We start from the raw sequence: 15,864 nt of genomic DNA on the forward strand, positions 1-15,864 counted from the left end.
ATCGAGCTGTAAATGAAGCCACAGGCACCACGTCACTAGATGCTGTAGTTTTACCTGCCTCAATCACACTGCCTTCTGTCCTTGAGATGTCTGTGATGCTGCTGATCCACCTGTTTGTGGATTGTGCATTTCCCAACAAGGTCTGGAAATCGAAGCATTTGCCTTTGATGAGGTTCAGCCCACACCACTACATAACAGAGGACCCTCTGCTCCATGGGCTATTCTCAAGGACGTGGACTGAGGCAGACACCACCTGCCACTGCAAGGTCATCGACTTGATGAAAGACGCACTTCAGTCTGCCACAGGGAAGCTCAGTGCAGCCACTGTGGGCATGGACCACGGTCTCGGATTCTGTCACCTCTCGGTACTCTGAGACTGTGCTGTGTTACAATCTCTCCACTGCTTCATGGTGCATTGCTTCAGCAGGAAACACGAGTGGCACTGGATATATTTATGGTACTATGAACATGTCATGATTATGTAAATCATGAATAAAGTAAACTTTTACAGATTGTCCAAGCGAGAGTAGTGGTACCAAGTGACAAATCAGCACTTATTGCCCCTACTTTTGGGGGCAGGAAAGCACTGGCAATTTTGTTCCAATAGATGCACAAGGTAGTAATGCAGGGCAATTATAGTTGCCTTGAATGTTTTGTCCAGCCCATTGTGTTACTATGAGGAATACAGCTACCCTTCTATTGTAATGTATGCATTATGCAAAATGCAATGAGAGGTGGTGATGATAAATGATTATTCAAAAATATTCTGTGCACAGTGAATAAATGTTATGATTGATTAGTGTAAGTGTGATTAGCTATATAATGCAACAAAATCTTTTCGTGATCATTTAGTATTTAAAGTGGTCTAATCAATAGGATGAGATGTGCTGCGGGTGGGGAGGTCAGGAGAATAGAGGGAATGTCTCAATATTGTTATATGCCAGTCAATTCAAGGAGCATGCTTTTTTTAAAAATTAGAACAAATTCCTTTTACACAAAATCAGAAAACAATACTAATAGATTTGAACTCAAAATAACTTACTATGTATTTGATATATTCAGTATTCTCCCAGTGGAATGAAACAGAGCATCAGGAAATGATATGCAAAAACCAGGAAACACAGATTCACGGTCTCAAAATACCCTAAAAACAGCCACACGTTGTGCAAGGGTAAGAGAGGAAGATTGGAGACGTCTGTCATATTTCACAAAAGATATCATGGAGTGGGGGGGGGGGGGGCTACGGCTATAAGAGGCAGGAGGTCCCACATTGCAGCATTGCATTCGATCCTGGTTAAAATTCTAGCACATCTCATCACTTCTGACACCATAAATAAATAATTAGATAATGACCAACAAAGACAAAAGGACAACAAGCAAAGCACACAAAGGAACTCATTTTAGTAAGGTTTGGTCAAACATTACCTAATTACACACAGATTTAAATTTGTAAAGAGTTTAATATTTCTGCAACTGTATTGATCTGTAATATTTTAAAGCTATCTGTGCACTCATTAGCAACATTGAAAAGTATATTACCAGACTATGATTATATTTTAATCATAAAACTAAGCTTTGAGTTTTATAGTAAAATATAAAATGTATCACCTATATTAAATACAGTTAACAATCAAAGCAGTTTTGTACAAATATTAGTTTAGCTAAAATATGACAGCAAAGACCAAACAGAATTAAGTTCAGAATTAGTAAACAAGTTAAATTCAGAAAATTATACAACACACAGGCACATACCATACACATCTCACACACACACACAATTTTCATTGCATAACAACCATCAGACTTCAATATTTTAGTGCATTATGTCGCTTTGCTAAAGAATGTATCTTTTCCTACTTCTGTTAAAATTTGGCAGACACTTCAATCACCTTTTGCATCAGTATATATCAACAAAATATCTATCTAGATAATTCAATAATCAATAGAGGTCAGACATGGTTTATCCGTAATTAATTTGATCACTCTTTATCCCAGTTTTCAATCCAATCCTAAATTTACACTCCAAACGCAAATTGATTCAACTGATAATTTCCTCCTAATCCAAAATGGCTGACATTGATGCACGTGATTTTAATTTTGCTAATATTGATTAGCATATATTACTAACTGGACTATGCTTTATGAATGTGGAGGTAAAATATAAATATGAACGCAAAAGTTTTGGCCCCATTATCAACTTTGCATTAGACATACACTTCATCATACACCAGTTTCATTAATGATTAACTGCATTAAGGATACCTCCCACTAAATAAAAAGACAATAGTACTGAGCTTAGATCAGGGGAAATATGGAAAAGTAGCACAACTAAACCACAGACCCATCCTGCTGGAACCATACTAAATGAGATGAACATTGAAAGCTCAAAGCTTGTGGGTTTGCAGAAAGAACTTTACCCCACTACACCTCTAATATCCATGATGACTTCCATACAGTGCTTCGCTGCTGAATGCATATGCCCAATTTGTTGGTATGATGAATACCTTTCAATTATTGAGATTAAGAAGGACTAAAGTTCAAGACAAAGTCTTGAAAAATATTCCCTTCCCTTTCCTCCCCACATTTGTCAACTAATTTCAGTTACAAAATTTCAAGAGCACAAGATTGTTCAAACACTGACTATATTCTTAATTATTTATAAACTATCCCAAACTTTCTAGTTTTTGATTAATGGTTTTCCTCCAAGCAAGGTATTATGCATTTGTTATTTTCACAATTTAGTTTGTTTTTGAATGGAGGGAATAATCAGTAGATATACAATCCAATAAAATCTTGTATTCCAGAAATGGTTGAATAAACCAAGTCATATTGTAGTTAAAGCACTACAAGAGCAAATTTCTCCAGTTACTAAGAAATCCATCACTCAAAACTCTGAAAATATAAATTTTTGTACCTTCTCAATACTAAACAAGAAATTTACACCAGATCTCCAACCAAAAACATTCCACTGAAACGATGGTCCTGCCCATAATCTCTGCAAAAGTGTAAAATGACATCGATATGTCCAATTTACTGGACAGAAAAGGTACCTTTATAACCTTTCTAAGGTTTATTCAAATAAAAATTCCCAGCCAAAGAGAGTGATTAACTCACTTAGTATTGACCTGTAATTTAATCATGAAACAGAATTTCAGTCTTCACCAAATCAAAAGGGAGGAGGTATGTAAAAATTCTCCCCATAAAAGGCAAGAACTATCTACAGAATGAATTACAGCTTTACAAGAATAGCTCAGATATTAAGTTTACACAACTATTTAAACCTGCTGAACTTTTGGAAACTTCCCTCTCCAGCTTAGAGAGTGGAAAAAAATTTAAATGTGGAGTGATTGTGTAAATATGCCTAATTTTTCAATGGCTAAGCCAATACCTCAAACGTGCACTAACACTGCAAAACGAAGTGCTTCCCATGTTATAAACATATTACAATTATCATGCTTCCTAATTACCAAAATCATTATATCTTCCATGACATAACAGTAAAATTCAATGCAAGATTTCAGTTAATCCCTTCTGTCCCCAAAATGGTATTCTGCATGCAACTAGAGTCATTTCTATCTACTGAGAGTCAACGTAGTGGATATACAGCCCTCCCTTAATACCCATAACAACCAAAATGCATTTTTAAATGATAATGATATTGGTGTATTGAGTTTGTGATAAAAATTTTCAGCTTCATTTCCAGCTAAACATTCCTGGTGTAAGTCCAATGCTTTGCCTAACCAGACTGCATTTTGTTCCAAAGTCAAATTCACCCTGGACCCCAGATTCAAGCTGCATTAATAATACAGCTATAAACCACAGTGGACATTATTTACACTAACTTGGGTTCTAATCTTAAAGAAACTTCACTTTAGTTTTCCAATTTCTTAAAACTGATATTTTCTCAGAGTTACAATTCTGATCCTTGAAACATTTTACTTTTATTGTAAGAGTAACTTTACATTCAGAGTTTTTCTGTATTTTACCAATCTGACCCCATATGTTTTTATTTGGCTCTGTGAGTTTACTCAATGGTTCTAATAGAGATAAAGTATCACTTCTTTGATCATATCATGTCAACCTGATCTTCTCACAGAAATGTTATGTCATCTTGTGACTGCACCCAGTGCCAATGGGAATCATATTCAATGTGCATTTTATTTTTACAGCTATCATATTCACTTTTCCCATGTTTCTGTGCCTTCAGTTTCCCACCATCTTTGATTTGTTTATCATGAGAGAATTTATTTTCCACATTGCAATCTGCTACAAAGTTTCCTTGTTTTTCCATGAAGCCATTAGCAATATTGTTCTGTTGGCTGTGCATCTCATTGGGGTAGATTTCTTTCTCCATTGTAGTGAAGGGGCCACTCGAAGGCATTGAGGACAAAGGATCTATGGTGGTCTGACAGTATTCATCCATATCATCAGCCAGAGTATCCAAAAAGCTTCCAATAGAAATCCCATCCAGTTTATCGTTTGGATCCTGGAGGCTGTTCCAGCTACCTCTCCTTGAGGTCTCCTGGCTCTCAACGAGGCTGTACATACTGCTAGTGAGACTGCTGCATCTACTGGCAAGAGTGCCCTTTTCTTCCAAAATCCACTTCACCACCTCAATCCCTTCATTAATGGCCATCAGTTGGTGCATGATCTTGATATCAACTGCCCTTAGATATGCCTAATGGTTAAAAAAAAGAGTCACTAAAATATTAAAAACTGCCTATGTTACAAAATAAAATGTTATAAAACTCATTTAAGATTTTGCTGATCACATTCATTTTAATAACAAATCATTGTATTCATACTCTTCAACGATTACACTTTCACCTATATTTTAAATTAGGACTCAAAGCACAAATCTGCCATTGATCTGACAGTAGGAATAATTACTTTGGGGAGATCATTACCAGCACAGAAGACTAGATAATATACAGAATCTACAAAACTGCTATTTAACATGCCCACACAATTCTTTTTTAAATAGGACAATGCAGGAAGTTTTAATTAAGTAAGCTTTTCCTTGGTTTCCTAGAGAGGACATCAGTGAACCAATATTTTTCTGGAAAATTTGGCATAATTTTAAACACTTCAGCTTTCACAAGCTTGATCTTTTTAAAAACTCAAATTCAAATTCTCAAACTGTTTTGAACACATCATCCACATTAATATTCCAAAATTCCAGCAATATAAACACTCCCTCATTATACACCTTTGCATTCCAGAACAAAATCACATATCTGATCGACGATTATGTCAAAGGGGCTTAAGTTATGATTTTTCTAGTGTTGGCATTGCTCCATAAAGCCATCCATTATTACCAATTTCTTCCCAAGTGAAAAAGATATTGGAAAGTCATTAAAATAGGTACCTTATATACCAAGATGGTAGGATTGTCTCTATAACATAACTTGTTTGCCATGGTTGCTCTACACAAAGTTATTCAGTCCTTCATAGCACTGACATTGGTAGTTGTCTTTACATCCCAAAACAATGTTATACTACTTTAGGTGAACCTTCAGTGGTGCCTTATTTGTTGTTTAATCTGCCAATATCCACCAAAAAAAAAACTAAACTATATAAGTTCTCTTCATCATAACAGCATATCTAGCCCTTTGGAGAAGAGCACTGCAGGTGCTTTCAACATATTCTTGACAGCAGATAGCCTTTCCTGTCATCTACTACTGAGACAATTGTCTAGCTGTTCCTGTATCTTACATCCAGCCAACCCATTGCCCACTATGTTCACTGACCTGCATGGGCTCTCCATAAGCCATTCCTTAATTTCAAAATTCTCAATTTCCAATTTTCCGCATAGCCTTGACTCTCTCCCTCTCACTTTTCAACCTCCTCCTGTCTACAATGCTAGACCATATGCTTAAGCATTCCTAAATGTAATCACTCTCATAGCCATCTTCAAATGCCAAAATATAAAAATTTATAATTCCATCCCCAAATCTCCCACCACTCTTTCATCACCTTAAAACCCATTTCTTTGACCATGATTTTGTCCGTCTGCTTTCACATACCTAACTAATGTTTTGCTTGATAACACTTGTACAGTGACTTGAAGTAAGTAGTTTTATAAAAATATAATATTATAGCTGTATAAAATATCCCAGCTAAAACATCTCTGCTGCATATCCTTTCAAATCTGGAAATAAATGCTGCCACAACTGGTATAGGAAGTAGCTCCACCAAGTGGCAAACACCCTCTGAAATGAAGAGGTCCATGTCACCAACCCTAAATTAGAATAGCTGTAGCAATGTGAAAGGCAGGTGCAATCATATAATTGCAAGAATATAGCTCTGCCAAAGGAAAACGGACCACCAAAAGAAAACTCTCTTTACTTTGCAGAAGAAGATCAAACATATCCAACTACAAATTTACACCAACCTGACATTGAGGGAGATGCTGACTTATGAACAGTGTTAGACTATTAGGGTGCCATGGTAATGAAATGGTTAGTGTATAGCATTACTGTTCGGGCCATCAGGGTTCAGAGTTCAAATCCAGTGTCCACTGATAACAAGTTTGTAAATTCCTTCTTGTATGCATGTAGGTTTCCTCTGAGTGCTCTGGTTTCCTCCCACAGACCAAAATGTGCTGGTTAGAAGGTCATTGCAAATTGTCCCATGATTAAGCTAGGGTTAAATCAGTAGGTTACTGGGTGGCACGACTCAGAAGGCTGGAAATGCCTGTTCCACACTGTATCTCTAAATTAATTAAACTTTGGGAGCTTGAGATCATTTCCGATTTTGTTCCTTTTACAAAGTTACAATTCCACAACTGATTTCAATGACACTTAACTCTGGAGCATCTCGACTGCAAAGATGCAGAGAATCTCATTATGACTACAGCTTGGCATTAAATGCTATTAACCCCTCAAAACTAGTCAATAAGCTTCAAGACATTGGCATCAATACCTCCTTCTACAATTGGATCCTCAATTTCCTCACTTGAAGACTCCAAGTTGGCAACAACATCTCCTTCACAATTTCTATCAGCACAGGTGCACCACAGGGACTTGTGCTCAGCCCCTGCTCTACTCACTTTACACTTATGGCTGTGTGGCCAAGCACAGCTCCAATCCCATGTTCAAGTTTGCTGACAATATCACTGTCATAGCCCAAATCAAAATTGTGATGAATCAGCATATGAGAGGGAAACTGAAAATCTGGCTGAATAGTGCCACAGCAACAGCCTCTCACTCAATGTCAGCAAGGAGCTGATTATTGACTTCAGGAGGGGGAAACCAGAGGTCCGTGAGCCAATTCTTAATGGAGGAATCAGAAGTGGAGAGGGTGAACGACCTTAAAATCCTCTGTATTATCATTTCAGAAGACCTGCTCTGGGCACAGAAACTACAAAAAAAGCATAGAAGTGCCTCTACTTTCTTAGAAGCTTGCAAAGATTTGGCATGGCATCTAAAGCTTTGACAAACTTCTATAGATGTGTAGTGGAGAGTATATTGACTGGCTGCATCACAGCCTGGTGTGGAAACACCAAAGCCCTTCAATGGAAAATCCTACAAAAAGTAGTGGATACAGCACAATCTATCACAGCACCCATCGTCAGAGACCTCCACACCAAGGCCAAGCTCTCTTCTTGCTGCTGCCATGAGGGAGGAAGTACAGGAGCCTCAGGACTCACACTAAGAGGTTCTGGAACAGTTATTACCCATCAACCAACAGACTCTTGAACCAGAGGGGATAACTTCACTCAATGTCAACTGCCCCATCACTGAAATGTTCCCACAACCTATCATTCACCTTCAAAGACTCTTCACCTCAAGTTCTAGATATTTATTTGTTATTTGTTTTTATTTACTATTTTCTTTCTGCCCTTCCTTTATGTATTTGCACAGTTTGTTGTCTTTTGTACATTGGTTGCCTGCCCTGTTGGTGTGGTCTTTCACTGATTCTATCATGGTTATTGGATTTATTGAGCATGCATGGAAGAAAATGAATCTCAGGGTAGCATATGGTGACATATATGTACTTTGATATTAGATTTACTTTGAACTTCATGATTTCCTTCTCTTTGCAAAGTTAAGGATGATTTTAGGTTGTCCCAAATGGTTTGACCAAGATCAATGAATCCAGCATAATTAGATCAAATCTTGCCTGCACTGGTCTATTGACTCAGACACAGTCACATTTCCTTGGTGTTGAAGGAAAACATAGAACGGATTATCAGTCATAGCTCATTCAATTGGAAGCTCCTCAGAGGTTACAAGATGTAGGGGATTCTGGAAATGCTCTGGTTATGAATGAGAGCTGGTCTCCATGGAAGTTCATGATCTGACCAATAATGTGTCAGATACTCGGGCTGCTTTTGCCATCAGGACCAAGGAGAAGATTTATTTATTGCAAAGGTACATCTATTTCTGTCACAGAAAACTAACTCACCCCCCTCTATACAGAATAGACTGGATGACTGCAATGCACATTTTACTGGTTTCCAAAGCAATCTATTGACAAACTTTAACTCATTCAGAATGCTGCTGCTAGACTTAACTAAAACAAGGATGAGGTAGAATATCACTCCTGTCCTAGCTACTTTGCATTGGCTGCCTGTATCTTTTAGAACTGGTTTGAACATTCTCTTTCTTGCTTTTAAAGCTCTCATTACTCTGGGACCAAAGTACAGTACATCACAGAATCACTTTCATTCTATAATTCTGCTCAGAATCTCAGGTCTTCTGCTAGTATCTTAAATTTAAACACCCCTCCCTCAAAAGATGATTGGTAGGTCAATTTTTAGAACTATGCTCCCAAATTGTGGAACTCAAAACCTATAAGGGATGAGACTCAGTTGACACTTTTAAACACCAACTCCAAACTTGCTTTTAACTAACATCTTTTAGTCCTTTATCTTCATGTTTGCACTCAGTATATGCGACAATAACAATTACCACAATTATCAGATAATGATGATTTGTCATCCATCTTGGCCAATTAGTTTATCTATCATTAATATATTGCTTATATCCTGCAAAGCAGCACAAATCTTTACCATTATTTTGAACTCATAAAGGCAGTACAACAAAAGCAAACTAAAAATTACAAGTTGGAAATAATTGACAGATCTGATAGCATCTGGGAGGGAGAAAGCTTGCTTCCGGTAGATGACAAGAAAAACAAGCCAAGTCATATGTAACTAGCTTACTAAAAATACAATTAAAAAAATTCTGGCATCCACGTCAAACACCTCCAAACTGCCCTAATCAGGATCCATAAATTTGTAACAATGGGTATTTATAAGTTAGTTTTGGACTCAGGTGAAATTGTTGGGGATGGGGCGAGAGAAATGAAAAGGGAAGAAAATGCAAGTTTTCCAGAGGGAAAGCAGATGCAGTAATTTCACTGTTTAAAATACCAACAATAAACCAGACGGTACTCAAAGATTATTAAAATATCTGTCGGAATTCTCGCTTTAAATGAATGACTGTGCGTGCAGCGCCACGCTGAAGCTGGGACGGGCTGCTGGTGCCCAGAGCCGAAATAAACCTGCAGACGTGGGCATGGTTCAGCTTCAAGTATCCGCAGCCTCAGCACAGTCAGGTAAACAGAGAACACTGGCTTGGCCGCAACCCAAGGAAAGCAATGGATTCTTTTTAAAGCTGGTTCATAAAATTGCATTGGTTCGTGCACCTGTTGTTCCTACGTTGTTGAATTATATTCTAAACTGATCAGAACTTACGAATTGTGTTACGGGTGGGAGAGCAAAAATTTTTTTACTTAAGCCAAACAAAAACCATGACTCATCTGCGTTAAAAAAAAATGCAGACCCCATCTGCATCCGGGGTCAACCCTGATTATACGAATTTGATCAATGCCGCGTCCTCTACTTAAAGCCAAGTAGGGAGAGCCCCAAACATTACAGCAAGCTCCCGCAATCACCCACTCCCGGAGTCGAGTGAGTACCGGCTTCGCGGTACTTGGGGGTACTGGAGGCTTAAAGCCCGTGCCAGAGAGAATAACTAGCCACTTAAATCATCAAAGCTTCTGCCGAAAAGCTTTAAGCGTGAAATGGCCAACTACATTTAAAAAAACATCCAATTGATCGCAAGTTATGGATCTGGGAAGTTCCGCCATCCGCAATTTCCCCTCTGTATTTACAAGCAATAAAGGAAAGGGTTAAAGTTAATAGTGCTCAGGCGTCAGCCGCTCCTGAAGGGTGCGTTTGGCGAGGTTTGGCTGTCTTTCGCAGCCTGCGGGAACCTCCTGTCATGAGAAACATAACAAGTGTGTTATCGATATGTGTCACTGCTCCCGCTGTGAACCACTGTAGCTGGTGGTCAGTCTGGTCCTCCTTCAGGTGACGGTTGCGGGATTATTGTCAGTGTAGCTGGCAGGAACTTTGCTTTGGGGATTCGACACCGGAGAAAGGGGGTGGGGGGAGAACGGTGTAAATAAAACTGTAATGACAAGACCTGCACCTTTACGGAACAACCCCCTCCCCCCTTTCGCTCCACCTCACCATTTCCAGCCTCAGCACACGGATCTTCTCCGCCAGCCCCTGAGGCAATCGCCTGCCCGGAGCGGGTACGGGCTCACCACCGGCCCCGGGACCGGGAGCTTCCGCCTTGTCACCGGACGGCCGAGCCGAGTCCTCTCGCAGCCAGCGCAGTAAGCCGTCGGGCATCTTCCGTCCCACCTTGTGCTCCAAGTCCTTCAGCTCGGGCAGGGCCTCGCTCATACTGTCTTCCATGGCGGTGGGAGCAGTCGCCGGTGGCTGTCTACACGCTACGAGGGTTGAGGCCAGCTGAACGGACTGCCCCGCACCTCCTCATCGCCGACTTCCACCTGCAGCCATGAATGAATGAATGAACACACTGCGGCGAAGGCAGCGCCGGCCCAGCGCCCGCCCCCTCTGTACCGTACTGCACCTAAACACGCCACTACCGCCGAGAATTGGTCCATTGTTGCCCGTCATAGCCAGCAGGCTGGGCCTTCAATCTCCCCTCTTCACCACATTTGCTGAGGGAGCGCCGCAATCTCCTAGGTGACGCCTTTCGCACCAGGGGCAGTGGATTGTTAAAAGATGCCCTAGGCAGTATTTATCTCTCAAACAGCATTAGAAACAGAAAAACTACTGCACAATGTAGGCCCTTCGGCCCACAATGCTGTGCCGAACATGTACCTACTTTACAAACTACCTAGGGTTACCTATAGCCCTCTATTTTTCTAAGCTCCACGTAGCCATCCAGGAGTCTCTAAAAAGACCCCATCGTACCGCCTCCACCACTGTCGCCGGCAGCCCATTCTACGCAATCAACACTGGGTAAAAAAACTTACCCCTGACATCTCCTGTGTACCTACTTCCAAGTACCTTAAAACTGTGCCTCTTCGTGTTGGCCATTTCAGCCCTGGGAAAAAGCCTCTGACTATCCACACAATCAATGCCTCTCATCATCTCATACACCTCTATCATGTCACCGCTCATCCTCCAGTGGCTCCAAGGAAAAAAAGCCAAGTTCACTCAGCCTATTCTCATAAGGCATGCTCCCCAATCCAGGCAGCATCCTTGAAAATCTCCTCTGCACCCTTTCTATAGTTTCCACATCCTTCCTGTAGTGAGCACGGTACTCCAAGTGGGGTCTGACCAGGGTCCTATAAAGCTGTAAAATTACCTCTTGGCTCTTAAACTCATTCCCACGGTTGATGAAGGCCAATGCACTGTATGCCTTCTTAACCACAGAGTCAACCTGCACAGCATCTTGAGCATCCTATGAACTCGGACCCCAAGATCCTTCTGATCCTCCACACTGCCAAGAGCCTTACCATTAATACTATATTCTGCCATCATATTTAACCTACCAAGATGAACCACCTCACACTTATCTTGATTGATCTCCATCCATCACTTCTCAGCTCAGTTTTGCATCCTATTGATGTTCCACTGGAACTCTGACAGCACTCTACAATATCCACAACACCCCCAACCTTTGTGTCATCAGCAAATTTACTAATCTATTCCTCCACTTCGTCATCCAGATCATTTATAAAAATCACAAAGAGAAAGGGTCCCGGAACAGAGCCCTGAGACACACCACTGATCACCGACCTCCATGCAGAATATGAGCCATCTACAACCACTTTTTGCCTTCTGTGGGCAAGCCAGTTCTGGATCCACAAAGCAATGTCCCCTTGGATCCCATGCCTCCTTACTTTGTCAATAAGAGTTGCATGGTGTACCTTATCAAATGCCTTGCTGAAATCCATATACACTACATTTACTGCTCTACCTTCATCAATGTGTTTAGTCACAGCCTCAAAAAAATCAATCAGGCTCGTAAGGCACAACCTGCCTTTGACAAAGCCATGCTGACTATTCCTAATCATATTATGCCTCTCCAAATGTTCATAAATCCTGCCTCTCAGGATCTTCTCCATCAACTTACCAACCACTGAAGTAAGACTCACTGGTTTATAATTTCCTGGGCTATCTCTACTCCCCTTCTTGAATAAGGGAACAACATCGTTAGAACAGGTTCTCAGGTTATTATCATATATTGATCATATTTCAGCAGTTACTACACTCCAAACGACTTCATTGCCTTGATATCCTAATAACCCAGAAACATCTACCATCACTTTGCCTCCACAGATCCTGCCGGACCTGCTGAGTTTCTTCAGATTACGTTTGCAGTCTGTTGTGTCCCCAGGGTTTATTCCATGTTGATTTATATTAAGGAGGATTTATATCACCTAATGGACAAAACCATAGGTAATTTTCAGGCTGGAAGACTGCGAATAGTGAGGTATTGCATGGGTCCCTCTCCAAGGATCATCACCTTGTCATGGTAGAGAAATTTGTGAGTATCTGAGAGTGATGCTGTCTGGAGTTTAGTCATCTAGCACTTAGCTACTTGTAGGGTCATCCAAGGTGGTAAGGTCAAGGGGGAGGTTCCAGACAAGAGGGATCCAACCAAAACCTCAGTGGTGGAGCTGGCAGAAGATGATGGCACATCAAAATGGCAATGAAGGCAGAGGAAGGCTGCAGCAGTGGAGGGTCCCCAGTCATCTTGTTCTCCATGCCACTGGACCCTGATCCCAATCTGTCAAGGACCGTGTGGTGGCTCCCCATGCATCATTTTCCTCATGTTAAATAAAATCATGCACATGCACTTCCCATTAACACTAGCATCCTCGATCGGCCTCTCCAGCTGCCCGAGAACCCATCAATAGTCAACCCCTTAGGAGGACATCATGCTCGACTCAGTTGATCACTACAATTGAATGGATCAGAGGTGAATCTCCGACTGCTCGCAAAGTGGTTTGGATGAAAGAATGAAGTGCAATATCTCCATATTTGATGCTTATACAAAGCTGAGCCGCAGTATGAGCAGTGAGGAAGATGCAGAGAAGCTTCAGGTTAAGATTAGATTAGGTAAATGGACATGGACATGGCAGATAAAAAGTAATGTGGAAATGTGAAGTCAACACCTAAATGGAAAACTAAAAAATGTATAAATGGTAACTGATTGAAAGGTGTTGTCTTTCAGAGGAACCTGCAAAAATCCAGTATCCCGTGGGTCATTATAACTCAAATTTTATGCAAGCAATAGGGAAGGCAAGTAGTTCTGCAAGACAATTAGAGTAAAAAATGGGGATTATATTGGGTCATGATGAAACAGTAACTTTTTAAAATTTATTTTCTTTTGGGATCTCAGCATCATTGGCAAGCCCAACATTAATTTATCATTCCTAATTTTGACAAAATAGGTTACAAGACCACTTCAGAGCAGAATTAAAAGTCAAGTACTTTGTTCATGTATGGAAAATGCTCCAGTTACTTATCAGGTCAGTCAGCATCTGTGGAAAGGGAAACCAATTTGGGTTTGAACAGTTTAGATTTCAGGTTATTAGCTGAATTTAAATGCCACAGCTGCTACTGTAGAATTTACATTTGTGTCTCTGTATTATTAAGTCAGATTTCTGCATGACTACTTTAGTAAATTAACCTCAGCAACAACACCATATTTAGGATATTGAGTCTTTCTTCATAAGGAAAGCATAATTTGCAACAGAGTGTGTGCAGATTGATTCCTGAGATACCGAGTTTGTTTAATCAGGAGAGTTTGAGCAGACTGGCCCTCTACTCTAGAAATAATTACAGACACTGGAAATCTAAAATAAAAACAGAAAATACTAGGTCAGACCACATGTGTGGAATGAGAAATAAAGTTAATGCTTCAGGTCAAATACTCTTCATCAGAGCAGTCTGACAGAGGGCCTTTAAATGGAAACCTTAACTCTGTTTCTCTTTTCAAAATTGCTGTCTGACCTGGAGAATTCTTCCAGCATTTTCAGTTTTAATTATGGCCAAGACTCTGTTGAGTTTTGGAGAATGAGAAATTATCTCTTTGAAGTTCTTATGGGGACCAACAGAGAAGGTGCAGAAGTGATGTTTTTCTTGGCTGAGTGCCTAGAGCCATGGGTTACAGTCTCAGAATCGGGGGTCAACCATTCAGGACAGAGATTAAGAAAATAACTCCTTCATCCACAGGATAATGACCTTCACTACCCAGCAAGACTGTGAAGCCTCAGTCCCTGAATAAATTAAAGATAATGATTAATAGATTTTTACATATTGAGGGGCATAGGGTCAATGCAGAAAAGTGGTACTGGGGTATAAGATCAACTATGATATTACAAAATGTAAAGAAGGAATGAGGAGCTGCATGTTCTATCCCTGCTTGCATTTCTAATGTTCTCATGTTCCTATGTTAAAACTGACAGCCATTTTTTCAATTCTAGCTTCCCTACGTGAATACTGAAATACAAGGGAATTAAATTAATCTTTACTCAGTAGATTTTATTTTGGATTCCTTTTAATCATATTGATATGTGCCATGTAATTATTTAGAATGTTTAAGATATTATTTAAAAATTACTTCTTGATATGCTGTTAATGTAACAGTTTTCTCAGGTATTTTGATGTTATTACATCTGCCAGGCCCCAGGGATTGCTTTGATTTGTTGCCTGATCAGTTAAATTCAGGAAAGTGGAGGTTTCCACTTTATCTCTCTGTCTGTAGCAAATGTAGTCCTGCCACTGACAAAATAAGCTGTAAAATTCCCATTCTTTCTTTGAGGTAGAACTGCAGTATATATTCACCAGAAATGTTACAGTCTGATAGACTGCCATAAAGAACTTTATGCCATGGACCAATACCATGAAGCAAAGGGTCTGTGGACTGCAGATTGGGAACTCCTGCCTTAGAAGGTATCCTCACATTGTTCCGATATTGCACCTTCTACAATGCCAGCTTGGAGAGTCATAAGCATAGTCTTTGGCCTATATCATGTTGGTTGAGCTAACTCCCCCTGATTTCCTGGTCTTTCCCATTCACTATTGAATGTGCTTCCACCAGCAATCGCTGAAGCATTCCAGATTACCCATCAGTTCTCTTCCATTGTTTGAATGGAATTTGGGATATAGAAAATGGAGCTCTCTTATGGCAGAGCTGAAAAATACACCATAACAAGGAGCTTCGGATTCTTGCTTATAATCTTACTATCTGCCAAAGTTCACTCATTGTATCACCACTGCTCTAATTTATTCAGTTAAACCTTACCATGGACATATGTAATTCTTCTCCCTTTGATTCTACTCCATTCTGAATCTTTCTTGGTGGAAGTGTTACTAGCAATCTTTAAAAATGGAGAGGATCCCTATATCATTATCATCCAGAAGATGCCACATTTAGGCAATATTATGCTCTTAATTCATGGGATTCTTGAACAGCCACCTGGATTATTGAAAGTATCAGCATTACTCCTGGCCATTGACTAGATCTGAGTGAAATTCAAGTGACACAACACACATTGTCCAAAACAGTTGAAGAGTAGTAT

General features: G+C 40.0%; 1 protein-coding gene across 1 annotated transcript; it reads right to left on the reverse strand.

Moving 5' to 3' along the window:
• Window positions 1-1,381: 1,381 nt before the first annotated feature.
• lurap1 (leucine rich adaptor protein 1) lies at window positions 1,382-10,937 on the reverse strand. Its single transcript, XM_073062980.1, has 2 exons — window positions 10,484-10,937; window positions 1,382-4,678 (listed from the first exon to the last, which is right to left on the reverse strand). The coding sequence occupies exons 1-2, from the start codon at window positions 10,712-10,714 to the stop codon at window positions 4,091-4,093; spliced, it is 819 nt and encodes a 272-aa protein (XP_072919081.1). The 5' UTR covers window positions 10,715-10,937; the 3' UTR covers window positions 1,382-4,090.
• Window positions 10,938-15,864: the final 4,927 nt, after the last annotated feature.

This window comes from Hemitrygon akajei, chromosome 12 (genome assembly GCF_048418815.1).
Source record: "Hemitrygon akajei chromosome 12, sHemAka1.3, whole genome shotgun sequence".
Lineage (NCBI taxonomy): Eukaryota > Metazoa > Chordata > Chondrichthyes > Myliobatiformes > Dasyatidae > Hemitrygon > Hemitrygon akajei.

Bases quoted from the DNA above. Each gene is read 5' to 3' on its own strand.
- lurap1 (XM_073062980.1), bottom strand. From the start codon at position 10,714: ATGGAAGACAGTATGAGCGAGGCCCTGCCCGAGCTGAAGGACTTGGAG. The intron at 4,679-10,483 runs GTGAGGTGGAGC...TTTAACCATTAG, and splicing joins GTGTGCTGAGGCTGGAAATG to GCATATCTAAGGGCAGTTGA.